We start from the raw sequence: 27898 nt of genomic DNA on the forward strand, positions 1-27898 counted from the left end.
TTCTTCTTTAGTCTACCGCCAACCCGCGTCTGCTCGAGTCGGTACCTCAGTCGCCGCGTTCCATCCGACCGACCGTCAGTTTGTGTGTGTGTGTGTGTGTGTGTGCGCGTCTCGTTATTTTTGGCACGTCGTGTGATTTTGGTGCACCACCAGCAATCGGAAGACAACGGATTATATACAACAACAACATTTCACCGGATTAATTATCAATTCGATTTCTCCAGACAATTAATTTTTCGGTTTTGTGTGTCTTTCTTTCCTCATCCAACGTTTCAAAGAAAACAAGAGGAAAAAACAAAAAAAAGTGGTTGTCCTTTTCCGGTTCAATTTTTTTAATTGACGTCCGAGTCAATCAGACACGGTTATGTTTGGCTGGAATGCGCTGATTAGATAGTGACTTGTCATCAAAATATTGTGACCTCGAATCAAAATAGATCTGCCAAAAAAGTCTAAAAAAAGGGTCAGTTTGAGAGTTGGTTCTTTTTGACCTGTGGCGGACAGAAATTCCTGGGTATATACCTGCCGATGGAGACGGTTGGAATGGTACAAGTGCTCTTTCTCCAATACCTGTGACTCCTTTCGAACTGTACCAGCCCCTCCAACTAGGTGTGCATATGTACAGCCCCAGCCAGCAGATCGACAACATCCGGCAGCGGCGGAATAATAATAAAAGAATGATGTTCCGCAAACACCTGAGCGCTCAGAGTTGGCGGACGGTGGGAGCTGTGCTGCTCCTGCTCTCGCACTACGTCGGCCCTGGATCTTCCTTCGTGGTTGTCGTCGACGAGCCCGGCGCTCATACACCTGGCGGATCAATCATTTTCCACGCCGCCGTGACGGATGGCGCCGGCCACAACGGACGTCAGTGGACCTACGCCTGGTCATCAACGTCACCGCCGACGACCAGGAGCTTGTTCCACCTCAGCAAAGACGGATCGGTGCGGTTGAAACGCCAGCCGACCACCACCACCACCACCGTCACGCCCTGCTCCGATTGGCCGTTGAGGATCGAGGCCTATGATCCGTCCGTCCTTGTCGGAGTGGCCAGAGTCAGTTTCCCGCTCACCGTCCGGTTCAAATCTTGCCAGCAGCAGCAGCAGCAGCAGCCGATGGTTGGGCAAGACTCGGTTCAAGTCATCACCGTCTTGCCGGCCTCGGCGGGACGTGAGACGGGCGAAGATCGGCTTTTTAATGAGATTTGCCTGCGGCGGAGTGAGCTCATAGTCACCAAACTGGATGCCTACCTGCCAGAGTCGGTGCGACGCTCTTGCACGACTGACAGGTGGTCGTCCTCAACGCTCCATCGAGCCGTCGAATCATCTGGAGTGGATTTGGTTTCGACGGAATCTGGATGCCGGCCAGGCAGGAGCGGGCGGGCCCAGCTTCACTACCGCCTCAATTGCTCGTCGCCCTTTGGCAATGCTGGCGTCGTCCGAGCGCAAAACCAAATGGATGTGATCGCTCGTTTGGACCCTCCTCCGCCACCTGACATTCTCCATCACCGCCAGCGACGACAGACTCCAGCCGAGGCTTCCTTCTCCTTCGACCAGCCCGTCTACGTCACGTCCGCGCCGGAAGAGAAAGACAGGGGCCTGCAGGTGATCTCTCTGGCCGTCCGCAATCCGCCGCCCATGGGCGTCACCTACTCCATGGTGGCCGTTTTGGACGCTCGTTCTCAGAAGCTCTTCGCCATCGACGGGCAGACGGGCAGCATCACGACGTCCGCCAGACTCGACCGCGAGTCCATGGACGTCCACTACCTGCGGGTGACGGCCACCGAAGTGATGGCCGGAGACGGGCGCTCCCAGTCGAGAAGCGCCACGGCGACAGTTCAAATCAACGTCGAGGATTCAAACGATTTCCCGCCAACGTTCGAACAGCCGTCGTACGAAACGTCCATCAAAGAGTCGGCGTCGATCGGGACGGCCGTCCTGACGGTTCGGGCCAAAGACCAAGACGCCGGAGCCAATGCCGATGTCCACTACAGCATCGTCAACCCGTTCGGCGCCAACGAGGCGTTCCGCATTGACGCCAAAACGGGCGTCATCAGCACGCGATTGGCTCTCGACCGTGAAACCAACGGCCAGTACAACTTGACCATCCAGGCGGTTGACCAGGGACCGGTTCAAGAGCGTCAATCGGCCACGGCCTTGGTCCACGTCCAGGTGGGCGATGAAAACGACAACTACCCTCAGTTTTCCGAGCGGACTTACACGGTCGACGTGGCCGAAAACGTCAACTGGGCAGAGAATCCAATCGTGGCCAGGATCAGGTAAAAGAATAAAAAAAGAATAAAAAAAAAACAAAAAAAAACAACTGTCATCTGCTTTCCATCATTAAATGTCATTTGAGAGCCGATCTTTCTTCTCCCGTTTCATTTTTGGTTATCAATCCGGCATCAATGGTGACGTTATTTTTTCAAGAATAACAAGTTTGAAATGTTTGAAATCTTTTTTTTAAAGAAGAAAAAAAAAACACTTTTCAATGTCGATTTGATTTCCACGCTGAAAAAGGAGAGAGCAGAGAGAGAGAGACAAAGGTCTGCATATTTGATGAGACGAAGAGAAGAAAAAAGGGCTTGCTCCTTCCAGCACCGGTGTGTGTAAGGAGCCAAATATGGATGGAGAAAAAAGGAGTCTCGTTATTTCTGTTTTCTTCTTCTGCCTCGTTTGAGTTGTTGTTTTCAAGCTTTTGTTTCAGTCACTCAAAGAGTCAAGAAAAGAAGAAGACAAAAAAGAATAAGAAAGATATAAAAGCCAGACGTCCCAAAAACAAACACGGCACTCGATCTTGCGTGTGTCATCTCGGAGACGGAACCGGTCGTGATATTGAAAAAAACAACAACTGGTAGCTCCAATTTTTTTCCTAGCTAGCTCCATCGCTTTCAATAAATCAATAATTAAATAGTGGGAGAAATAAAAGAAAAAAGAAAAGAAAACCGCATAATGGGGAAAAAATACGAGATTGACAAAATTCCGGTTTCAAGTTCAACACGAACACGACAATGTTGAACCAAGACATTTTTCCCTTTATAAGGAAAATCATCTAAATTTCATCTTGTTGATCCTTTTTCTTCTTCTTCTTTTTTGGTTGGGTGGGAAACATCAGAAAACAAAACTCCCGGAAAAAAATAGATGGAATAATTCAAGAAAATGAATTCCATCTCCGTGAGTCCAGGTGTGTGCGTCTATCTACAAGGGCCGAGAGACGTCGTTTATGGTCATTGAGAAATGTGCAGTGAACGAAAAAAAAACGAAAAAAACAAAAAAAGGAATAATAAATCGAGAAAAAACAGTTGTCGTTTTTTCGGTTCGTTTTCATTTTTCATTTTTTGTTTTTTTGTTGGGAATCTAGCGGGGGGTGGGGGGAATCAATCCCGCGTGTAACGCGTACACTTCTCGGTTCGCATCGTCATCGCATGCCTCTCTCTTTTTCCATAACGATGCATCTTTTTTTCTTTTCTTTTTCTTTTTCGTGATTGGTGTTTGATGATCGTAAAAGGGACGACGACGCAATCGACGCCAAAAAAAGGGCGGGAAAAGTTCAATATTTGAATTGCTGAAAGGAGAGGGATTGCGCTAAAAAGGCTCGAAATGTGGCGAATAGCTGTACACACACGACAACACCAAACATCAAAAAAATAAATTCATAAATTCAAACTCAAAAAGAAAAAGGAGTAGGAAGGAGGTGGTTGAGGTGGCCTGTCAGTGGCCAGCTTGTTGCCAGATCGTAAATTGAAGCTGCCGTAGACATAACACAAGAGGGGCTGCTTGGCTGCTGCTGCTGCTACTGAAGAGAGACGATTCACGATCACCATCTTTAGATGGCGTACACTATGTACATATAAATATTAAGAGGAGAAATAGCCTCTTGCTTGCCCCTTTCTGTCTCTCTCCAGATTCCTCCCAAAAGAGAAAAATATTCGTGAAGTGGGTGCGAAGAAAGAGACGAGCGCGAAGGCAGTATAAATATAAACAGCGCACACGCTGCCCAAATCGGGACGGAAGAGTTTGGGATTCTAGAGAGGGTCAACACTGACTGGCCAAGTGTCTACAAACTTCCATTTTTTTCTCTCTTGTGATATTTCGTTTTGGCGTCCGCGTTTTGTACATGAACAAACGTCCGTACAGACCGAAACGTTTGTGTTTTATCGTCTCAAACCGAAAACAAGACACTCGAAAAAATAAAAGTTGGGCGCTCATTGATGGATGACCGACAAGACCAGAATGGAAAGATGCTCCTTCTCCCTTTTACCAGTTTTCTCCTTTCAAAAGATTTTTCTGTTCGAGGAGAGAAAACCTCGGATTCACTCAGAAAAGACGGGCGAGGCCAACACGAAATCATCCATCACCCACCGGGATTTTATTTTATTTTATTTTATTTTTTGGGTTGTTCTTTTTTTTTTGATAATCTAAAGTTTAACATCTATTTTGTCTGCTGGGTGGTTGGTCACGTCTCGTGTGTGAAAAATGTTTTTTTTTTCCTGCTGGATGGATGGATGGATTTTGAAATTTATTTTCTCCATTTTGTTTCACGTCAAACAATCAAACAGGGCGACAGATGCGGATGTGGGACCCAACGCCGTCCTACGCTATTCGCTGATCGGCGGCAACACGCAGGGCCACTTTGTCATCGACTCGTTGAGCGGCGACGTGGCCGTGGTGCAGCCGCTGGATTTCGAAACGGTCCGCAGCTACCGGCTGGTGATCCGGGCCCAGGACGGCGGCAATCCCAGCCGCTCCAACACGACCCAGCTACTCGTCAACGTACGCGATGTCAACGACAACGCACCAAGATTCTACACGTCGCTTTTCCAAGAGTCGGTCATCGAGAACGTGCCCGTCGGTCACAGCATCGTCAGGGTTCAAGCCTACGATGCCGACGACGCCGACAACGCCCTAATCTCCTACAGGATCGTCCCGCTGGCCACCATGACGCCCACCGGCAACCAGCAGATGGACGAGGACCAACTGCCGTTCGGCATCGATCCCGACACCGGATGGATCGTCACCGTCCGCGACCTGGATCGCGAAGAGAACCACCACCACGAATTCGAGGTGAGATCCCATCGCTTCCAATCATCTTTTTACGATGACGACGTTTCCAGGAATTTTGGATTTTCATTCCCTAACCTCTGGAATCGTTCAAAATCTTTTTGATGGATGGACTGCTGGACAGTGGCCTTTTTTTTCAACTCTTAAAATAAGTAAAAAAAAACATTTTTTTGTTTTGTTTTGGGAAGACGGGAGCCATCGTTCAGCCGGGATGTCTAGAACGGGAGATAGAGAGCGTCCATCACCATCGTTCGTAAAGTTGTAGACGCTAATGGTCTAAGCGCCGAACGGTTGGCTCTCTCGCCTATCCGTTGCCAGGGAATTTATAGTTATCGACTCTTTGCAAGAACGTTAAAAAAGAGATTCGTTTGCCAACAAAACATCACCACATATTTAAGCAAAAGGGGGGACCCTTCTTTAAAAAAAAAAAAAGAACAAAAGAAATTTCCTTTTTGATTTTTAAAAAAAAAGATTTTGCGTTAGAGTGGGCGTCGATGTGGAGTGCCTTTTTCTATTGAACGGCGCTCGCTGGACTTGATGAAGTTTCAAAGTGTTTTTTCTATCGGGTTCGAAAAAAGGCGGAGAAAAAAAAAAAAAAGGTGAGACGGGCTAACTACCAGGTGTGAAAATGAGCTCGGAACCTTGTGTAAATGATGACATCCGCAATGTTTGATGCACTTCATCAAAAAAAGAAAAAAATAAAGGTTGGAATAAAAGGAGAGAGAGAGAGAAAGAGCAGCCCCAGCGGCCATCATCAAAAAGGAATTGACTCAGTCAAAAGACTTGCGGCTTTATTAGCGCGCTGGTGTACCTGATCTGAATTAATGAACCATTTTCCCCATTTTTTTTTTCTCTTCCCATCATCTTCTTCCATCTTTCCATATTTTTTTTTTCGGTTTTTTAATGAGCTAATCACGTGAAATAGCATTTGCATATCTTCATCCAACCGTTTTTTGGGCTTAATGAAGGTATTGGCCACGGACGGCGGCGGCAAAACGGCGACGGCCCGCGTCGTCCTGCAGATTCAGGACCAGAACGACAACGACCCCGTTTTCTGGCCCAAAGTCTACGACGCCATCGTCGGCGAGGACGCCACTCCCGGAACGCCCGTCCTGACCGTCACGGCCGCCGATCGCGACGAGAACCCGCGGCTGCAGTATTCCCTGGTGGGCGGCAACGTCCGCGGTCGCTTCAGCGTCAGCTCCCAGAACGGCCAGGGTCTCATCTCGGTGGCCCAGCCGCTCGACTACAAGCAGGAGAAGCGCTTCGTCTTGACGGTGCAGGCCAGCGACTCGGGCGGACGCAGCGACACGGCCACCGTCTACCTCAACGTCTCCGACGCCAACACGCACGCGCCGGCCTTCGAGGCCGCCCCGTACTCGGCCACCGTTTTCGAGGATGCCCCAATAGGTACACCGTAATCATCACCCTTCAAACAATTTCAAAATGACCCAAAATTGGCGGTTAAAAAAAAGGGGGAAAAAAATTAAATAGTTGGGAGGTGGAGTGGAATATGTAAATCGGTTTACGACCCATGGAAATAACACCCGGGTTTGGAGTAGGCAATTGACTTTCATTAAATTTCAAAGCTAAGAAAAAGTGCGTTTTGCTACCACCCAGACCCAACCGACTTAATTATATGAGTTTATTTCCATGGCGTTTCAAGTTGATAAGCGAGTCGAATATGAATGAAATTGATCAATCATTTTTGACTATTTTTTAGGAACAACGGTGTTGATCGTGGCGGCAAGTGACGGGGATGTGGGCGACAACGCCCGGATCACTTACGGGCTCTCGGGTGAATTGGTTCCGGAATTTTCCATCCAGCCGGCCACCGGCGCCATTATCACGACCAAACAGCTGGATCGAGAACGGACGTCCGGCTACTTGCTGACCATCACGGCGCGAGATAACGGAAATCCGCCGCTGAGCGACACGACGGACGTCGAAATCAGTTTGGGCGACGTAAATGACAATCCGCCCAACTTCCAGCAGACCATGTACACGGCCAACGTGCCGGAAGACGCACTTATTGGCACTTCCGTTCTCCAAGTGACCGCCACCGACGCCGACCAGGGATTCAACGGCCGCGTTCGCTACGTTCTGCTCGACGCCGACGCTAACGACTCGCCCTTCACCCTGGACGCCACTTCCGGAATTTTGAGGACCAATAAATTGCTGGACAGGGAATTGGTGGCCAAATACGACCTGCTGGTCCAGGCCATCGATCGCGGGACGCCGGAACTCTCGGGCGCCGCTTCGGTTTCGGTCATTATCGAAGACGTTAACGACTCGCCGCCGTCGTTCAACATTCCGCCGAGTTCGGATCGGGTCCGGCTGTTCATCCAGGAGAATTCGCCCGTCGGTTCCAAAGTGGGCGACATTTTGGCGCGCGATCCCGACGAAGGCGTCAACGCCATCGTCCAGTATTCCATCATCGGCGGCCAGGACGCCGAGGCTTTCACCCTAGTGCCGCGGCCGGAATCCGGATTGGCGGAACTCTTGACCCGCATCGAGCTCGACTACGAATCGCCTCGCAAGCGCTACGAAATTCTGGTGCGGGCCGCTTCGCCGCCACTCCGCACCGACGTCTTGGTCGAAGTGAACGTCGTCGACGTAAATGATAACGTACCCGTCCTCAACGACTTCCGGCTGGTCCTCAATAATTTCAGGAATTATTTCCCCCTGGGGCCGGTGGCCCGCGTCCCAGTCTTTGACGCCGACGTCAACGACCAGGTGCGTTTTCATTTAAATTATTTTTTTGGAAAAAATATCGACTGGAACCCATTTGGTGGGACTCTATCATCAGCATTTTCGTTATGTCAAAAAAAGAAGATTTTCCCTTTTTTGGGACCCACTCTTTCTTGTCGCTAGTCGTCGGGCCTTTAATTACCCAAAAGGAGCTTTAAGTCGACCTTCTTTTATTTTTCTCCCAAAGGAGAAGACGGTGGCCACTCCAAAATTTAAAAAAAGGGCCTCCTAATGGATGTCCATTAAAGAAGATTTTGGTGCTTTTCTTTTCATTTTTTCGACCTCCTTTTGTTTTCTCCCCCTATTTTTCCCTGGAAACTGCTTTTTAATTTTATCCATCGCCCAAAGAATTAAGAAGCAAAGGCTGGAGGGGCTTTGCGGGTAACAAACAAGTTTCCCTCGAATAGATAAAAAAAGAAAAAGGAAATGAAAACATAGTAAGAATCTACACACACACTGACACTCTCTTCTTGACTGGCGCCGTATATACATGCAAAGCTTGGGCGGAGGGGTGGATAAAAACAACCAGATAAAAAAGGGGGCCATGTTATTCAGACTCTATAGAGCGTAGTAAAAGAGGGAACATTTTTTTTTGTTTTTCCACCCTCCTCTATAAACACTGCGTATACAGTGAACGGCCTGACAAGAGTGAGATAGCCTCTCGGAAAAGTAGGGAGAAGTACTATACTACTACCCTTATCTTTTTGCTCTCTGCCTCTTTCAAGTACATCACTGGATATGTACGATAGAAGCAGAGCTAGGCAGGAGAGACGATGTATGGGGCATCGATTGGGAGCCATATAATTCCAGCCGAACCCTGGCCGTATGTGCCCCAGTATAAATACGGTGGGGGGGAGAGGAACTTGGCGTAATTAGGGTTTCTTTTCCCCCCTCTGTCTATAAATTTATATGCGGTGTGGTGCTAACCTAACGGGCGGAGGGTAAAGAAGCTTTTTTTTTTGATCCAAATCCCCCACCAGAAAATATGGGGAGTCGAGAGAAAAGAGTCAATACGGTCGAATAGATTTAGCCGATGGAACGCGGAGGAATTTTGGAAATCTCTCCCGCTTTCTGTCGTCTGTATTTATTTATTCAAGAGGGATAGATAGATATAAAGCTATATATAAGAAGAATAAATATAAAAAAGGGAGAAAGAATGAAGCCGGTTTTTGATTGAAGTTTCCAACACACAGCCCTTTTTTCTTTCATTTTTTTTTCTAATATTAAATACATAAAAAGAAAAAAATGAAAACGGTGGATGTTTTCACTCTTTTCATGGACCTCTCGATTCGATCAATAGTACGTGTTATTTCCTCTTCTTCTTTCTTTGTATTTATTATGCAGCGAAAAGAAGAAGAAAAAACACATTTTTCTTTTGATATTATTATTTTATAGACCAGCGGGGCTGTATCTATATACGAATAGTTACATTATAAGGATTCTAGCTAACCGCCAGGTGGTTATCGAGAAAAAGAAAGAAAAAGAAAAAAAGAAAAAAATGTATCCAACAGCAGACGTTTGTGAGAGTTTTTGTGTGTGTGTGTTGGAATTTCAAGAAAAGAATTCAAGGTCCTCTTTTTGTCTAGTTTGTTTGTTGCCGGTGTGCAACACATCTTTATAGGTTTACGTGTGTTTTCTCTCTCGGAAGATGGGAGAAGAATGGGATATAGATGGACGGCGGCCGAGTCGTTAAAAAACATTGAGAGATATATACGCAGGGGAGGAGTTGAGAAAGAAAAAAGAAATTCAATTAGTTTGACGAGATATTTTCTCCCCGCTTCACGGGTGTTTAACGCTATAAAAATAATACAAGTTGAAAAAAAAAAATAAGCCTTCGGAGCGCCCCCTGACGCGGTGCGAAGGCAAGAAACAAAACAGGAGAACATCGCTCAAATACTTTCACACAGCACGGCATGGATGATGATAATAAAAATACAGAAATCTAATATTTTCTTGTTTTTTTCTTTTCCCTTTAGCTAAATTTTTAAATAAAAGTCCCTTCGTTTTTAGCCCCCCTCCCTACTCGGCTCGAATGGCCGGGGCCATTGGCGGAACAAAGTCGGAAATTGGTCACGCTCCAGCGGGAGGTTTTCCGTCAGCGCCGATCACGTTTCCCATATTTATTTGTATTATTATTATTTTTTTTTTGTTTTTTGTTCTTTTGCTTTCTGTTTTTTTAAATATTAACATGTTACACAACAGAACACATGTTTCATTGTGATTTGTGTCTGTGTTATTTCAGATTGAATTGAATCGTTTTTTACTTTTTAAAATTCATTTCTCCGCATGTTTTTAAAATTTCATTCAAACAGTTGCACTACCGGGTGGTGTCGGGCAACAGCGCCGACTTGATCCTGTTGAACGAAACGAGCGGATTCATCAGCCTGTCGTCCAACCTCAACACTAATGTGCCCATTTCGGCCGCCATGGAAATCTCCGTCAGCGGTGAGTGGTCGCCAAGAATTTTCACTTTTATAATCACGAGAATGGCCGCGTTTAGAAACAATTCAACGTCGAACAAAAAGGCCGTTATAGCCCAATAAATTTTCCATCACGAGGTTTTTTTTTTCTTTTTGATTCGAGAGTCATGTGTCGGTACGATCTGAATGTCTGAACGTGAGTAACCACGCCCTGTTTCACGACAAACACGACAAACCTCTTTTCTCCGCGTCTCTCTCTCGAGATAGGCCCTCGGGGGCGTTCGTTCAACCGGAATTTTCTTATTGTTCCTTTTCTTTACGTTTTAGATTCAGATTTATCTTTTTCATTATTTATATTCAACCCCAGCCGAAATAGAAAGAAGAAGAAGAACCAAGAAGAATCTCAGCTCTCCTAAGGTGTCGAGTTATTCATCTTCTTCTTCTTTCCAGGCGACTTTTTGTGTGTGTGGCGTACAATCGGTTGGAACCGGTTGTCCGCCCAGTTTTCAAAAAGGATTAAAGCTTTAACGTACACAACTCGGCATTCTTCATCTATTTATAAATCAATCGAGAAGAAATAGAGAAAAAAGAAGGGGAAACTTTGGATTACCATAATAGATTTTTCTGATTATCATTTCGTTCGCCAATAAGGTCTGCATCGTATCTCATCCGAGGGCCCGAAAGATCCCAAATAACCGGACTTTTCTTCCTTTTTTATTGTATCTCTTTGTTATTGGTCGTATAGTCTCTCTTTTAGACATTGATAACAAGCTACAACCTTAACCAATAGGTCCGAGAAAAAAAAGAAAAAGAAAAGAGAGAAATAAGGGCTAGTAGACGCAACAAATTCTCTCATCATTCTATTCCGTGACTAAGCAGGTAGTACATGCACCATTGTGTCACGCCATATTGTTCTTTTCCTGCTGGCTGAGCCTCGTTTTTTTAAGTTGTTGTTTTCTCGTATGTTGTCTACCCCCTCTGCTGCTTGATTGCTGATGATTGTCGAGTTTGTTGGTAGGGGGGAAAAGCGAAAAGAAAAAACAAAACAAAATAAGACACCCAAAAGACCACAAAGAGTTACACAAGAGGATGGAACTTTTTTCCAGGTCTTTTGGGTTTCGACTGAAAAGTGGCTGGGCCCTAGAGCGGCTCAGAAAAGACAAACTTCAATTTTGTTCCAGTCTTTTTTGTTGTTTCTCCTTCTTGGAGGGACTTTTCAGCCCTGTGGTATTATTATCATTGTAATATTCTACCAAAGAGAAAAGTCCACTGTGTTGTTATCCTCCCTTCACCACCGACACCACAAGCAGGAGTCATTAAAAGTAGCAAAAGAGAACCTTCTTTTCTCTCTCCCTTCTGGTAGAGATAACTCTTCTTCCGTGACAATGAGAACCAATCAAGAAAAGAAGAAGCTTCCCCCACTCTATCCCAACCGCTTTTATTGTGTTGGGAGAAGATGCCAGTGTTATTCATGCTGTCAGTCTTCCAGCAAATCTACTGTAGGGCGCTAAACCGCCAGATCGGAGACCCGCAATATAAATAACACCCCGTGAAAAAGAGGACGGAAATAGAATAAAAGATAATCTCTTTACCAACATCTCGATGTAGATTTGAAAAAAAAAAAAAAAAAAAAAAAAAAAAAAAAAGTTGACAGAGACACACAAATATGCCGAACCAAAAATGGTTTATCTCTTTCCTTCATCTTTTTCCATTCCAGAATAATTTCCGTACACCAAAAAACAAAAAACAAAATAATTTCATTCGCAGTAGAAAAAAAGAAGCGCAACAGCTGCCACCTCCTTATACGATTCCAATTTTCGTGAGGCACGAACGCGAGCGATGACAAATCGTCGCGGCGTCGTGTGCAGCAATCTAACGAGAACGCATTCCGCTCACACCGAAAAACTCTGGAAGAAAAAACCAAAATAAAACAACTGAGGAACTTTCTCGTATACGTTCCGATCTTTGTAGTATCAATTCCAACCGACACATACCTGGTGGTCTAAACGTCTTCTACGAATATGTGTAGCGCACAAAAAACGAGAAAAAAAAATCTGAAACAAATGTCGAATCATCCGAGCTATGAGGGACGCACACAATTCTTATTTAAAAAAAAAATGAAAATCGCCTATTGTTCTTGCGCTTGAGGGGACCGCTCGCAGCTTTCGGGGTCTTACCTGAAATCTTATTTCTTTTTAAAAAAAGCGAGTGTCTAGTGTTACTGTACAAGGCGCAATATGGTGGTGGTGGACTGGACAGTCTGGTGGGTCCTTTGTCGAGGTATTGATTAGATCTCACGCTGCCCAATAGCAATGGGGGTGTGCTGTGAGAGAGTGGGTGTCCCGTATAATAAACGATTTTCTGGGTAGAGAGAAGAAAGAAAAATCGGATGAAGAGTACTACACTCGTGGGTAACTCTGTCGTCATCATCGTCGAGTTTGCCCAGGCTCATAAAAATGGGAGAGAAGAAAAATGTCCATAAGATGAGGGGCGCCCCTCTGCTGGGTTGGATAATATCACACAAACAAGCCAAGTGTGTAGGCCTTTTCCGTCTTGATCCTTCTTATACTATATCTAACGTCCTCAGGCCATATCATAGAAGAACATAAAAAGGAAGCCAGGGCTTTTTTTTTTCCTGTCCCACCTTCATTCTTCAACGCAATCCCCCCGAAAAGGCTGAGGCAGTCCACACGAGACATGAGAGGAAAAGACGAAATTGAGGTAGGAATGAATATACGTAGGCGAGAGGGGCTTTACACCCACAAATCTCATCGCTGAAGAGATTTCCCCCCCCCCCCCCACTTCTTTTTTCTTAAAGAACCTTTTCACACTCAAGTCGTCCATTGTTATTGTCATTATCTTTTTCTTTCGTAGAGAGCGGAAAAAAAGTCTTAGATTCACCCATCGGGGCTATACACAAGTCAAACAAAAGAAGGCGAGAGGTAGAAAAATGAGACCGCCGTAACCTTTTTCGTTCGTTCCGATGACTTTGGGCTTTTAATTTATGCGGGACTGGACCGTCTTGACGCGCAAAATAAAATAAGGAGAAGAATCTTCTATACATAGCGTCCTACTTTTTTTTCTCTCTCCTTCTTATCTAATCTTTTATGAAATAGTATATTACACAGCTCATTAGTCAGGCAAAAATGGGAGGGTCCTTTTTTTTGGGGTTATTTGGTTGAACCACGACGGTTGGTCGTGTCGTTTCTTCTGGTCAACCTCATCGGCGCTTTCTCTCCGGAATTCTTTTGCCCACTTGCCAGCTAACAAAACGAAACGGGCACGTCATCGAGGCCATCCACTCTACACCGCTAATAGCATTTCGCTTCTCTTCTTTCTTTCTTTCTTTCTTTCTATCCCAGCTGCTGGAAATTGACTCTGGCTGACACGCGCTATAGAGGTTCTTTTTGGGTTGTTGTTGAATAATGTCAGTCGATTCCACTAGACGACGCGTTGCGTGACGCCAAAAGTTGTCCAGCTCACTCTAAAAGCTCGTCCGTCCGCTTCCAACTTGCGCGCGCTGAGCCTCTCGCTGGTGTCTGCGTTGTGTCGTGGAGAGAAACTATCAGGTGATGATAGTCTGTATGCAAATGACTCTCGCGCCCTTTTGACTGATGGATAAAAGATACAAGAAACACACACACAAGAGTGCAGAGAGACGCGCATCTCATGGGAAAAAGAAAAGAGAAAAAAAAACGGAACGACGGCTCAATTTTCCATCGTTTCACTCGCCGTGTCATTATCAGCTGATAGTCGAAACAAAACAACAAAACAGAAAAAGAGAAACGGAAAATGTCGGGAGACTGGCCGACCGCTGCGACCGCAACGCCATCAAAGTAACAGACACAACAACATCAACGAAATGCTTCTTTTCAGTCATTCAATGAACTTGTGAACTTTTTCTTTTCCTCCGACTTCCTCCCGACCTTTTCACCCAGCGCCGCCGAGTGAATGGATGAGAAAATCGTCGCCGCCAAAACCACCACCGTCCGTCTTGATATTTCATCCATAATTCCGCTGTCATTATTTATCAATTCGACGAACAAGAAGAAAAAAAAGTCCCACTAATATTTTGTGTGACTCGACTGTCAACCGGGGGAATCGGGTTGGGGGAAGAAAATATAATAAGGAACGTGATATGTTCTAAATAAAACAGCCCCCCTGCCTGTGCGTTTGTGTCTTTTCTATTATTCCATTTTCTCTGGGCACCACCGTCGCCACCGCCGCCGAAACTTCAATTGTGTTTGTTCGCCGTTTTGTTTGGGTAAAGGGCACGGCGGTAACCATGGCAACGGCACGCCGTTCTCTCATTAGACGCCGAACGCGGCACGTGTGTGTGTGCGCTTCCTGTGTGTGTGTGCAATGACACATCCACTATTTCCAAATGACTCATGGCTCTCTCTGTGCGTGTGTGTGTGTCTCTCCGATCGATACGAATTAAACTATACACCCCCCGCAATATGATAGTCTCCCAGAATTAATATTTTTTTACAACCCGCAATCATAAAATAATATTGCATCTGATTTTATTTTGATATTGGTAATATATAGATGGAACGAATGTGGTGAGAGCCGAAATGCAACTGTCTGTCCTGCTGGTCACGGATGCGATGCTCTTCAATTCGGTGACGCTCCGATTGGGCGACATGGACCAGGAGAGTTTCCTGTCTCAACCGCTCTACAATTACTTCGTCGACGGCCTAGCGGCCATCATCCCTTGCCCCAAGGAGAACGTCTTTGTCTTCAACATTCAGGTACACACATATATAAATACTATGGACACCTTTTCTTCTTGTCTGTCGGGCTGTAAAAAAAACCCCAAAAAGTATAAAGAAAGAATCCTCACATGTCACGTATCCCCTCGAAAGAAAAAATACCGCGACGCGCAACTTCCTGTTGTCGATTAGATGATGAAATCGTGCGCGCCAGTCTTCAAACCGCCGTGTCGATCATCGCACTCTCTCCACATTTCAACACATTCCATCACGCCTTTTTTATTTTGTCGACTATCGATGAGCCGAAAATAGTTAAAAAACATTTTCCTCGGAAAAGAGATTTGTAATAGTGACTGATTTTTAAAAGAAGATAAAATAATGTTAAGTTTGCGCAGCTCACACATTTTGGGAAATGGCGGCCGCGGACCGGTTTATGTTGATGAGTGCCGCCAGCCGATAAATCACCTGGTGATAAATGGTCACCGGTCAGCATAAAACTCCAAAAACATTAAAAAGCAGCAACAACAGCAACAAGAAAATGCTATTTTTTAAAGGGAGGGAGGGAGGTACGAAAAAGAGCCATAACATTTGAAAGACAATTGGCCAATAGAATTTCTATTGTCGGAATAAAAATGTATAAAAAAAAACTCCCCACGGAAAGAGAGTCGTAAAGTTCAAAGTAGCGAATCAAGATGTTTTGTTTAACTTGTTTCGTTTTGGGGCCCTTTTGGTATTTCTTTTCCATTTTTTTTTTTACGGTCGAAAAAATCTCTCAATTCCATCCTGAGTTCTTATGTATTCTAGCTCTCTCTCTCTGATTTGTGATTTTAACTTCTTCTTTCTTCTTCTTCTCTGGCGTATCTTTATTTATTTGATCGTATATGTTTATGCAGAACGATTACGAGGCAGACGGGCGGATACTGAACGTTAGTTTCTCTGCCAAACGGCCCGACCTACCGGGCGAGGTCCTCTACACGCAGCAGTTTCTCCAGGAACGGGTTTACCTCCGGCGCCACGCCCTGACTAAATTAACCACCCTCCAGGTAATAATGTTTACACCACTAGACCTCTAACTTTTTTCTCGGTTGTACTACTGCACGACTATACCAACAAACACAATCACCGGCGTCATGCCATGCCCAATTTCATCAATCAATTCCCTCTTTAACGTGTTAAAAAGAAAAGAAAAAATCTTCTCTCTAACAAATGGCCGATCGATTTATTCCTGGACAGGTATTACCATTCGACGACACGTTATGTGTCAGAGAGCCTTGTCTCAATTTCGAAGAGTGCCTTTCGGTGCTGAAATTCGGCAACGCTTCCGACTTCATCAGCAGCCCGACTCTGCTCTTCCGGCCGATCCATCCAGTCAGCACTTTTGCCTGCAGGTGTCCAGCGGGATTCACCGGTTAGTCATCAACTTCTTATTCTTCTATTGTGGGGGAAAAAAAATGAAATTCTTTTCTTTTTTGTCGGACCTTTTGGCATTCAGCCAAAGTGAATAAAAGATTTTTAAAAAGCGGGCGGAAAAAGAAAACAAAAAGGAAAAAACTTTTAGACAAGACGAGACAAAAAGGTCACGACCGTCTCGACTCTTTTCGGGACCCCTTTAATTGCTTTCCGCTGCGCTGTGTGTCTGTCTGTGTGTGTATAATAATATTCTTTAGTCAGACGACCGTGGTTCATTACCATCGGAGAGCCCTTAAGGGAGCCCAACGTCGATTGTGGCATCCGGGCGGATAGGAATCGAACAGGTCTTGTTATCCCCCCACCAAAAAAAACGAAAGCAAAGAGAAGAAGAAGAGACCCCGTTATATTTGATTAATGTCCGAAAACAGATCGTAAAATCAATTACGCATCGGCGGATGGAGGAGAGGACTGACGAGTAGCGTTGCAAATTTCGTTAAAAAACAACAAAATAAAACTGAATTAAATAATTTGGTAATAAAACGAAATGAATAAGTATGAGTTTTTTGCTTGAAACAAGTTATTAAACTAGATAATATTCAGTTTTTAATTCAGTTTTATCTAGTTTAAAAAAAGACTAAATAAATAAATTCCTAGCCATCAACATATTGAAAAAAACCTCTATGTGCTCTGACCTCTGAGTATTCAAGTTGCTTCACCAACGAGTACCACCAAGTGACTTGTTCAAATGAATGATGTGGAACAAGAAAACTCTACATGGGATTCCCGCAATGATACCTTCGACATTTTCTTCTAATTCAGCCACGCTGGCCTCAGTCTAGCTTTTGACAAGAAATCTAATAACTAGTGCTAGGTCTATGTCTGTGTCTACCTCTGCCAGCTTTATTTACACTACAAAATGATTCACACTCAGGTTTAGAAAACGAGGAGGTGCCGGTGTGGCGGCAGGTCTCGTAAAAAAGTTGTCTTGTTGCACTTTGCTTCAAGTGTTTAAAGTTCAAATATTTTTGAATGTGTTGGTTTACCCACAGACAAAGGTGTGGGGTACAAAACAAAAGAAGTCTGAACTGCAGTCAGACGAGTACAGATGAGATTTTAAGCGAACCCTGACTGAGAAAAAACAAAAACGGAGAGAGAAAACAGTTGCAGTCAACCGCCTAGCTTACGGAAAAACATTGTACGTGCCTAATATGTAACGATTTCTAATCAATGTCACCAAAAATTGTCAAAAAGGAAGAATAGAGATCGATTTTGTCCTACCTTTGTGCCTGGGAAATACAGCCAGGCATCTACAGTTGCTCCATCCATCCGCTGAAGAGTTGAATTACACCAGGCTACTGGATAGGGTAAAAAGGGTGTCCTCGCTCGTGAATACACCCACATTCACATGGGCGTACACGAGGACATTTAAGGAAAGAGGAAAAAGAGAGATCCATAAGTCGATTGCATTCCAATGCAATGGGATGCTTTTTATCTAAAAAAAAAATAGAAAATGGGTTACGAAAAGATACTGACAGAAACAACAAGTCAGGAAAATTTGAAAATGAGACACTGGGGAAACTAATTGTTAACAAATGGGAGAATTTAAGATTTATACATGTAATACACTGCATTGATGGAGGTCATGAAACATTAAAACATCTAGCAGGTCATGCAGGAATAAAAGTAACGAAAATCATTACCCAAGCGATGATCCTGAGATTTTTGCTGGTGACAGTTTAACAAATGAACAAGTTAAACTTGCATATTGTGTGGTGAAGATGACAGGCTCTGGCCTCAAATCTGCAAAAAGAAAAGGGTTACATAGTACAAACAAACTGCCATGCTCAGGGGGCTGCTAGTTAGTCAGGAAGTAACATTCACAAATTTGGAACATGTTTAATTCTTCTTATAGCTCCAACAATCATTCTATTTGCATTCTTGGTTTGATTTATCCGCTAAACAGCATGGAGTATGACGGTTATCAAAAACAAAAAAAATGTATACCAATATAAATCTTAAGTGCCAAAATGATTTCCTTTTAGGGTTTTATCTTTGATTTATCGTATTTTCTCACATTCTCAAAAAAATTTTCTTTCACGTGTCGTTCGCGGTCTTTCGCTAAATTGTGGTCTGCTAACTGGATTGGCGATTTTGCATTTGCCAGATTGCGAAAATGAGTCGAAAGTTGTTTATTGAATTTGTCTTTAAAGATAAAAACGATTTTAAAAAAATGAATTTAATAAAAAAGATAAGTGAAACTTGATAAATCTAATAAAACCGAATAATACAATAAAACCAGATATTGGCAACGCTACTGACGAGACAAAAGGAAAAAAGATGACAGCTGCGGGACCGTTTTCTTTTTCTGCTACGTTTTCTTAATCTTCTACGTGCCAGACCATTATTCTCAATATTTTTCGTGTTAGATCCTCCTCCTCCTCCCCCCTCCCTCCGCATTTTTTTTCTTACACAATTCCGTGCGAGTTCACATCGTTAGCGTCTATTCTCACGAGTCACGACCGTTTTCGCTTCTGCCCGAGAACTTAACGAACCGTCGTAATAGACATACGTATGAGGAAACTCATCTTTTTCGCCATTATTTCGTGATTGACGTCATCCACCATTTTGGCGAGAGGAATTTAATTTTCTTACAAAATGTCGTTCGGTCCGTCCAGGTATGAGGGAACACTACGTCTGCGACACGGAAGTCAATTTGTGCTACTCCAACCCGTGCCTGAACGGCGGCAGCTGCCTCCGCAAGGAGGGCGGTTACACCTGCCTGTGCAAGACGGGATTTGCCGGCGACGAGTGCCAACTGGATCTGTCCGGAAAAACCAGCGCCGGAAGAGGCAGGACGCAGCAACAGCAGGACAAAACGTGCAACGGAAGGACTGGCCTTTGCGCCCCGACCAATTGCACGGGACCGGCCAATTTCTACACGCCGCTGACCTGTCAACTGCGCTCCCGCAGTTTCTATCGCGGATCTTTCTTGACTTTCCCGGCCTTGAGGCAGCGCTATCGACTTCACCTCAAGCTCAGGTATGTGCAGTCTGCGTAGAGTCCAGTCAAAACATCGTTTATTACAAGCCCAGCCAAGCGGATGTGAAAGCAATTGATTGGTCACACAACTACATTGGATATTATGTCTAAACAACAGTTTCGCTACGAGGGAGAGAAACGGCCTTTTGCTGTACAATGGGCGATACAACGAGCGTCACGATTTCATAGCCCTGGAACTGATCGACGGCCGGCTTCAATTTTCATTCTCGCTGGGCGCCAATTTATCTCACGTTCTCCTGGAACAGCCTTACTCTCTGGCCGACGGCGATTGGCACACGGTCACTATCGATTACTTCAACAGGGTAAGTCAAACAACAATTTTTGATCGGAGAAGAAAATGAGCGCTCATTTCGGCGCGGTTTTCGAAATTTTTGTTTTTTAGACGATCGTTTTGAGTTTGGACGATTGCGATACGGCCGTTAGCGTCAAATACGGTCACGTTTTGGGTAATAAATGCGCCGCCCAGGTGGTGCATCACCTGGAGCCTCGCTGCTCCCAGTTCACCGAAACGTGCCACCGATTCCTGGACTTGACGGCTCCGCTCCAGCTGGGCGGATTGCCTTCAGCCTCTTCCGAATTCCAAGTGCGCAATCGGGACTACGACGGATGCATCAAGGACCTGCACATCGACCACCAGTTCGTCGACTTGGCCAGCTTCGTGGCCGACAACGGCACCGTAGCCGGATGCCAGGAGAAGAAGGAATTCTGCTCGTCTAGTCCGTGCCGCAACGGCGGCAAATGCCGCGAAGGTTTCAGCACTTTCCTCTGTGATTGTCCCGATGGCGTCGCCGGCAAGGATTGCTCAGAGAGTAAGTCGATTTGAATGTGCCGCCTTTTTTAAATTAAATATTCAAACCCCTTCCAAAAAATGCCAGCGAAAAATATGTCTTTCCCTGGATTTGATGTGGAAATTCCTATGCTGAGTTTCTCTTTTTTTCTTCCGGGCCACGCTCATTTTGTTTTTGGTTCTTTTTGTTACGCAGCTATCGAAGGTTCGAGGCAATTCCGCGGCGACGGCTATTTGATATTCACGCCAGACGCCAAGCCCATCGTTTTGCCGTGGTCGGCCAGCTTCGCTTTCCGCACCAGACAGACGGATTCGTTTCTGATGAAGATGGAAATCGACCCCGGTCATTCCGTTTTAGTCGAGGTAAAGGAAAAAGACAAATTTGAAATTCACCGTGTTATCACCATGACGATACACAACAATGGAGAGATATAAAACCGTTGATTATTATGACGCAGACCATCGGCGGGAAATTGAGCGTCGCGTGGGAATCGGGCCAGTTCACATTGGCCGACACGGAGCCGCTCAACGATGGCAAATGGCACTGGGCCGAGCTCAAGTGGATGCAAGGTGAACTCTGGCTCAACACCGACTACGGCCTCTACGAGAAAACCGTGCCCGTCGACTCGAAATTGACCGGTTTGATGCCGACCAAAGTCGTTCTGGGCCGATTGGAAACGACCAACTCTACCGGATTCATTGGCTGCATCAAGGTAGAATATAACTCGTAAAAATAAAAAAGAACCCTTCCATAATAATGTCTCTCTCAACAACTGAATGTATAAATGATTTCTGTCCAGGATGTGAGAATCGATCAGCAACGCAATTTGTGGCTGAAATCGTCGGTGGAACATCGAGTCAGCGACGGCTGCAGCTCGTCCGATTCTTGCACGGCCAAGAGCGATATATGTCCTCAGAGGGGCACCTGCGCCGACACCTGGAATTCGCACAAGTGCTCCTGCGATTCCGGATTCGTCGGCCCGGATTGCGCCAACATTTGCGAGTACAATCCGTGCGAGAACAACGCCACCTGCCAGATCGACACGTCGAATCGCCGCGGCTATAAGTGCGGTTGCCAGGGCGACACGTCGGGCGATTACTGCGAAGTGACCCTGGACCAGCCGTGCCCGGCAACCTGGTGGGGTTATCCGGTTTGCGGTCCGTGTCGCTGCGACACGGACAAAGGCTACGATCCCAACTGCAACAAAACAAACGGCCAGTGCGTGTGTCAGGTAAGAAAGAAAACGACCGCATCCATCCATTTTAAAAGTAGAAAAGTTTTCTTTTCCTTTTGTCCGTGCAATTACACGCGGCGCTCATCCCGCATGTTATTCGGTTGAACGCGCAGCACAAACGCACGAGACAAAAGGATAAATATAAATAAGAATAGGAAACGAGACGAGAGTTGCATTTCTAATGCTGTCGACATTTTCACGGGGTGTATAATATACGGAATATTATAGGAAAATCACTACCAGCCGGTCAACGAGGAGGAATGTCTCGACTGTAATTGCTACCTGACGGGCTCGTTTGGCTCCAAGTGTGACGCCCTTACCGGTAAGAGAGAACAAATAAGAGAAGTCTTTTTTCTTTTTAAACTCCACCCACCTGTCCAGCATCCGACTCTTCCAAAAATAAAAGAATGAAAAGGAAAAATTAAAGATATACCCGTTGAAAAAAGAAAACGAGAATGTGGAAAAATGATTGCCCGCACAGCAGACAAACACAATCATATTTTTCCAACCGGTTATTACATTTCTTTCTCTCCTCCCGTCCATTCTCTATACTACCCCCTGTAGGTCAATGCAAGTGCCGACCGGGAGTCATTGGCCGACGATGCGACTCTTGCCCCAACCTTTTCGCCGAAGTCACGCTCAACGGATGCGAAGGTAAAGAATAAAACAGGCTCATCTGTATGCAGCCTTTTCTTCGTCTTCTTCTTCTTTAGCTCTCAAACAGCTGTGCGTTTTGCACCGACAAATGACGGCCGGAGCAATAACAACAACAATAACTACACCCTATCCTCTCTCAACTCATCGTCCGTCTGTGTCTGTCTATATAATAACCCAGCGCTAAGATACCGCCATTTTGTTGTTCTCTGTTTTTTTAACGACGTTAGTGATCTACGACGCTTGCCCAAGGAGTTTCGACTCGGGCATCTGGTTCGACCGCACCCTCTACGGACTGACCACTTCCAGGGACTGCCCAATCGGATCGCTGGGACAGGCGTACAAAACTTGCGACAAGGAAGTCGGATGGATGCCGGCCGACCTGTTCAACTGCACCACCATCCCATTCGTCGATCTCCGCGAAATGGTACGTGTGTCTTAATAGTTGCGCGAGTGCGCAAAACAATCCCGTACATTAGATAATAATAGACCATCAACCGTCATGATTACATTCATCATCTACAGTTGAAACGATTGGATCAGGGCAATTTGAACCTCAACCCGTTCATTTCGGTGAGGCTGGCCCAACAGCTGTTCAAAGCCACGAATCACAGTTCCAAACTTTACGGTAGCGATATCTTTATTGGACAACAGCTGCTTGTCAAGATCTTGGAACACGATACCCACAGAGAGGGATTCAATCTGACTCATCGACACGACAAAGATTTCATCAGGGTAATCAAAATCAAAATTGTGATATCGATAAGTTTGAAAAAATTCAATTAAATTTGGTTGAACTTGATTTGGAATTTCAACAGAATTTGGTCAGTGCCACGAGCGTACTGTTCCAGATGCAGTATGTCGGACACTGGAGAACAATCGAAAAAGTTCACGGCTACGGAGCCGAAGTTTTACTAATGGCCTTCCAAAATTATGCGGCTAATTTGGCTCGTCAACAGAACAGCACCTATACTTTGCCCTTTGAAGTCGTCACTCCTAATATGGGTAAGAAGATTATTTCCCCCAAAAATAAAATAGGGGATTAGTAGTATTTATTCAAATTTTCTACTTTTAAAATTGCCGGCAGTTTTCGGAATGGACGTTCTGAGCACGGAACAAATTATCGGTCAAGAGCTGAAATCGGGCGGTTTGGAGAAGATTGTGATTCCGGACACTAGCCGGTACATTGAAGAAGCATCCGCCGGAATTGTCAACAAAGAGAGACCCGTTTCGACCAACGCCATCTTCCCGAAATACAACAACTACGTCAAAAATCCGGTGCTTTTCGATCGCACCTCAAAGTTCTTCACGCCACTCAACTTGCTGGGCTTCCGGCTTCCATCGGCCAAAAAGACCACAGACCGCGCCAGTGGTGAAACTCAACGATCCGTTGTGAGCTACGCGATTTATCGGACAGCTGGCGAGATCTTGCCACAAGTGTTCGAGCCCAATTTGAGGCAGCGCTACGGAGTGGACCTGACTCTTCCGTCCACCACGATGGGCTTCGCCGCTCTTTCAGTGGACGGAAACATCGTCACCGATCAGCCCGACGGGCCGCCAATCAAGTATCGCATCCGCGTCGATTACGTCAACCAGCGGGCCAATCCGCAGTGCGTTCACTGGAAGCCAACAGGATCGGGAGGCGGATTAATACCGGGCCCCGCTGTAGCCATCAAAGGCGCCTGGAGTCGAGAGGGTTGCCGAACCGATTTCCACGACCCGTGGTTCTACGACCAGGAAGACTTTCACGTCAATTGCACCTGTTCCAGTTTGGGTCCGGTGGCCGTCGTCATGAACAAAGAGGAATTCATAACAATGGCCAGAGAGCCGACGCTGATCGAAGATGTGGTCACTTACATCGGTCTGGTGGCCAGCGTGGTTTTCTTGGCCGTGGCGTTCATCTGTCTCAGTTTGATCAGCGGCCAACAGCAGACCAACTCCAACTCCATTCACCGCAACTTCGTCGTTTGCCTCCTCTTGGCTCAGTTGCTGTTTTTGTTGGCTTTGAAACTGCGGGGCACCGTCCAACATCACGAGGTGAGTGATGGCCACTCTGACCAAAACATAATTTACACAGAAAAATTGTTTTCTCCTGGCCAAAAAACCCACCACTACAAAGTAACGCTCTAACGATTTTCCCCTTTTATTTTTCTAAAAATTTCTATCCTCGACTGAACAGTTTGTCTGTAAATTGCTGGCCATGGGTCTGCATTACCTGTGGTTATGCATCTTCTCCTGGCTGATGATCGAATCGATTCACTTGTACCGAATGCTGACCGAACTGCGTGACGTCAATCATGGCCACATGAGCTTCTACTATTCAGTGGGCTATGGACTTCCGGCAATCATCCTTGGCCTGTCGGTCGGTGTCCGAGCCGACCAGTATGGCAACTATTATTTGTAAGTTGATCTTTTTTTTTTCTTTCAAAAATTATAGTCATAATTCTTCCTATAATGATGATGTTGTTGTTTATTCGGCCAATTAAACAGCTGTTGGCTATCGGTTTTCGAATCGGTCATCTGGAGTCTGGTCGGCCCGTGTTGCTTCATGATCGTCTGCTCGCTCATTACGTTCGGAATGGGCTTGAGAGCCGCCTTCACGCTCAAAGATCACATCGAAGGTTACGGCAACTTGAGGACTCTCATTTGGCTGGGACTGGCCCTCCTACCGGTAACGGCCACCGTGTGGGTATTGGCCGTCATGTCGGCCAGTGACACGTCGGAAATTCTCTTTTACGCCTTCTCACTCTGTTCGGTTCTCGAATCCATCTTCATCATGTTGGGCTACTGCCTACTCAATCGTCGAGTCCGTCTCGGTCTGCTCCATCTGGCGGGCCGTAAGGACACCATGGATCACGACGATCTCCACGGACTCGGCCATCAGATCGAAACCCATTCCGTCACGGCTTCCAGATCGGCTCTGGCCTATCAGAACAATCGTGACACGGTCTCGGCGCTGCAGCAGAGAGAAATCAATCATCAAAGACATTTGGGCATCTCGACGGCGTCGACGACTTCCCGCTCCACTTGCAAGACGGGCAGCAGCAGCAACTACCGCAGCGCCGATATGCGAAGTGGCGATGTTTCGACGAGTACGGGCAGTCGTTCGTCCTACACCAGCCGACAAATCGTCCACAAGTCACCGTACGCTTACGACAACGACGACGACAAACCCAAAAAGAGACATCCGTCCGGAGAGAGCGGAGAAGAGTCAGACGGCCAATTGGATTTAGCTTCCAGTCATACCAGCGATGACGATGAAACTGCCACCAATAGGAGCCTTAGCATCAACAGGAATTTGAAAGGTATTTTTCAATTAAATCAAAAAAGATAATTGAACAGAATTTTCAATAAAAAGACTTTTGGGACGGCCTTTTAGAACACCGGAAACCGGAATTGCCTTCAAAGCCGACCTTTATGCCCAACATTTGCGAAGCGGGAGAGCCGATGCCACAAATTCCGTCACCCACGCCACCCCATAACATGATGATGCCCATGTCAAACAGCAACATCCGACCACTTTACTCGCCGGCCTGGTCCAGTCAATTGCCACCACCCGCTTACCCTCTATCGGTAAATTTCTCAACAAAACAATTCGAGCGATTAAGTCATCTAAACTTTTAAATTTGTTATTTAGATGTCTTATTCGCCAGCCGGCCGCTGGGTTTCCGAAAGAATGTCCAGTGCCACGCCTTCAGAAAACGAACAGGCCAGCCCCAACCCAGGGTACGGCAAACCGTCCACTCGGTTCATGGTGCCTCTGGGTATGCCACGCAATTACGACGATGAAGATTATGAGGATTACGAGCATCATCAAGAGCGCAATCATGGATTTCAATCAAGTAAATATAAAGAACAACACGAGAGATCTAATAATTCGACCGCACCGTTCTCGTTTCGGACCCTGCTTTTACAACCGCAATTGTTTGTTTCATTGCAGTAGACAACGAAGCTCAACGAATGGACGGCCTCTCATTGGACGATCGAGACGTTGGCGGTTCAGTCACGAACAATTTGAATTTTGCGGCGCCAACCGCGGGCATTGCACCTGAGAGAAAACTTATGACACCCGTGGCCACTTTGGAAATGACCGACTCGGAGTACGTCTAACGCACTGGCCAGCTCTACAAGGCGTGGACGGGCACGCAATCCGACCATCTGGGAGTCGTGGAGGATTCGGGAATCAAGTTGATAAAAGAATAAAAAAGCAACAAAATCAACACGATTTGGTCCAGTTTCCTATCTTTGGGTCCCAACGCAATGCAAGTGACGATATTATTATGAATTGACTGTAATGACTGATATCAAATGTTGTTGTTTGTAAATGTACAGCTGTTTTTAAAAAGAACATATGAGTGATAAGATCTCTTTTTTTTTGTTCGCATTTTTTCTTTCGTTTGTCATTAAAGTGTACACTTGCTAAAGTTTTTGTTCGTTAAAATGTGCCATGTCCTTTTGTTCAATGTCTGATGTACCGTAAGTGTTTTTAACAGCTAGTGCAATAAATGAATCATGTCTATTTGTAAAAAAGAAAATATTCAAATCAAAAGTCGTGACATCTGACAACAGGCCTATCATACCATCATACGATGAAAGAAAACAAAGGAAAAGTGCTACCATCTATCAGTCGAAATTAAAAGTTCGTGCACTTTTTCAAGAGTATACAATACTACCCTTTTTTTTAAGTACACTTTGCTTTTAAAAAAAGTTAGAAAAATCGCAACTAGGCTAGTTAAATCTCGGTCAATCAAGTAATGGAAATGTTTAGGACTTACCTTTAAACAGATCCTTCTCAAGACACTTGATGAGTAGACGTCATTCAGACATTCACACTGAGTATGTTATGATTAGTCAAAAGTCTTATTATAAAAATAACGGTTGCCAAATTATAAAAATAACATCGATCCAACCATCGATGGTTAATTTTTCTTGTTGTCTAGAATCTAGAATGGTCCGGTTATGCATTTGCCATTGTCAAAAGCTTTTTTTCATTTGAATATCTTAAAAAAAAATGTTCTAAAAAATTCGAATTATTTGATTGGAATAGGTAAAACTAGATTTGCAACGCTAGTTCAATTAAATTCAGTCAAAACGATGTAATGAAAAAAAATCGAAAAAAAAACAGAATTGCTTCCATATAATCGATTAGTATACTAATCAATTTAAAAAGTATGGGCTCCTTTTTTCTCTTCCTTTAAAAAAGTACAATTTTGCTTTAGAAATTTTCAAAAATGGGAACAGGCGCGGTAGTTTGCTTGCGGCATTTCAATTTCATTACATTTAAATTGAAACAAATTGAAACACACCAACAAATCGTCCTTTGCATGCGGATATGGATATTCTCCAGAGATTCTCATTCAACGCATATAGAATTCTAGTGAACTTGAATTTAACCATCCAATTCTTCAGTAGTCCTGCTTCGCCGTTGACCCCTCCGTTGATCAAAACCTGTATCTTATACCATTTATACTCGCGAACTATCCAACATCAATTTTTTATCATTTGCTGTGCTCCCTAATATACACATGGGAATTGGTAACCTGAGCGTTACTAAGCCTAAAAGCATTTCTACTTACTCCTCGTCCCAGTTAAATCAAGTCAAGGTTTCTTGCATGAATAAGGTTCATTATTGAGGAATAACTACCTTTTTGCTTCATTTACCTTTGAATAAATAAGTAATAGCGGGGGACGAACCCAATACTTAATCACTTTGAATTAATTTTTATATTGTTGTTGGATGGATTGGGTGTTAGAAAATTTGTATCATCCAAGAGAGTCGAACTCAGACAAACATGAAATTTTGATAGATATC

The 27898-nt window shown here is 45.0% G+C and overlaps 1 protein-coding gene and 1 long non-coding RNA gene across 2 annotated transcripts; one reads left to right on the forward strand and one right to left on the reverse strand.

Moving 5' to 3' along the window:
• Positions 1-26616, forward strand: LOC124348819 (protocadherin-like wing polarity protein stan). Its single transcript, XM_046799103.1, has 25 exons — positions 1-2272; positions 4553-5057; positions 6023-6464; positions 6778-7790; positions 10118-10250; positions 14777-14979; positions 15834-15983; positions 16174-16348; positions 19026-19389; positions 19508-19712; positions 19793-20219; positions 20394-20560; positions 20656-20910; positions 20998-21429; positions 21661-21754; positions 21997-22086; positions 22317-22513; positions 22612-22821; positions 22905-23091; positions 23174-24123; positions 24266-24486; positions 24577-25391; positions 25466-25659; positions 25724-25928; positions 26027-26616. Exons 1-25 carry the CDS (start codon positions 615-617, stop codon positions 26194-26196), a joined length of 9462 nt encoding a protein of 3153 aa, XP_046655059.1. The 5' UTR covers positions 1-614; the 3' UTR covers positions 26197-26616.
• On the reverse strand, positions 11873-18455 carry LOC124349208. Its single transcript, XR_006920228.1, has 3 exons — positions 18051-18455; positions 17629-17842; positions 11873-12130 (listed from the first exon to the last, which is right to left on the reverse strand). It is a non-coding gene; the product is annotated as an uncharacterized LOC124349208 (long non-coding RNA).
• Positions 26617-27898: the final 1282 nt, after the last annotated feature.

This window comes from Daphnia pulicaria, chromosome 7 (genome assembly GCF_021234035.1).
Source record: "Daphnia pulicaria isolate SC F1-1A chromosome 7, SC_F0-13Bv2, whole genome shotgun sequence".
NCBI lineage: Eukaryota > Metazoa > Arthropoda > Branchiopoda > Diplostraca > Daphniidae > Daphnia > Daphnia pulicaria.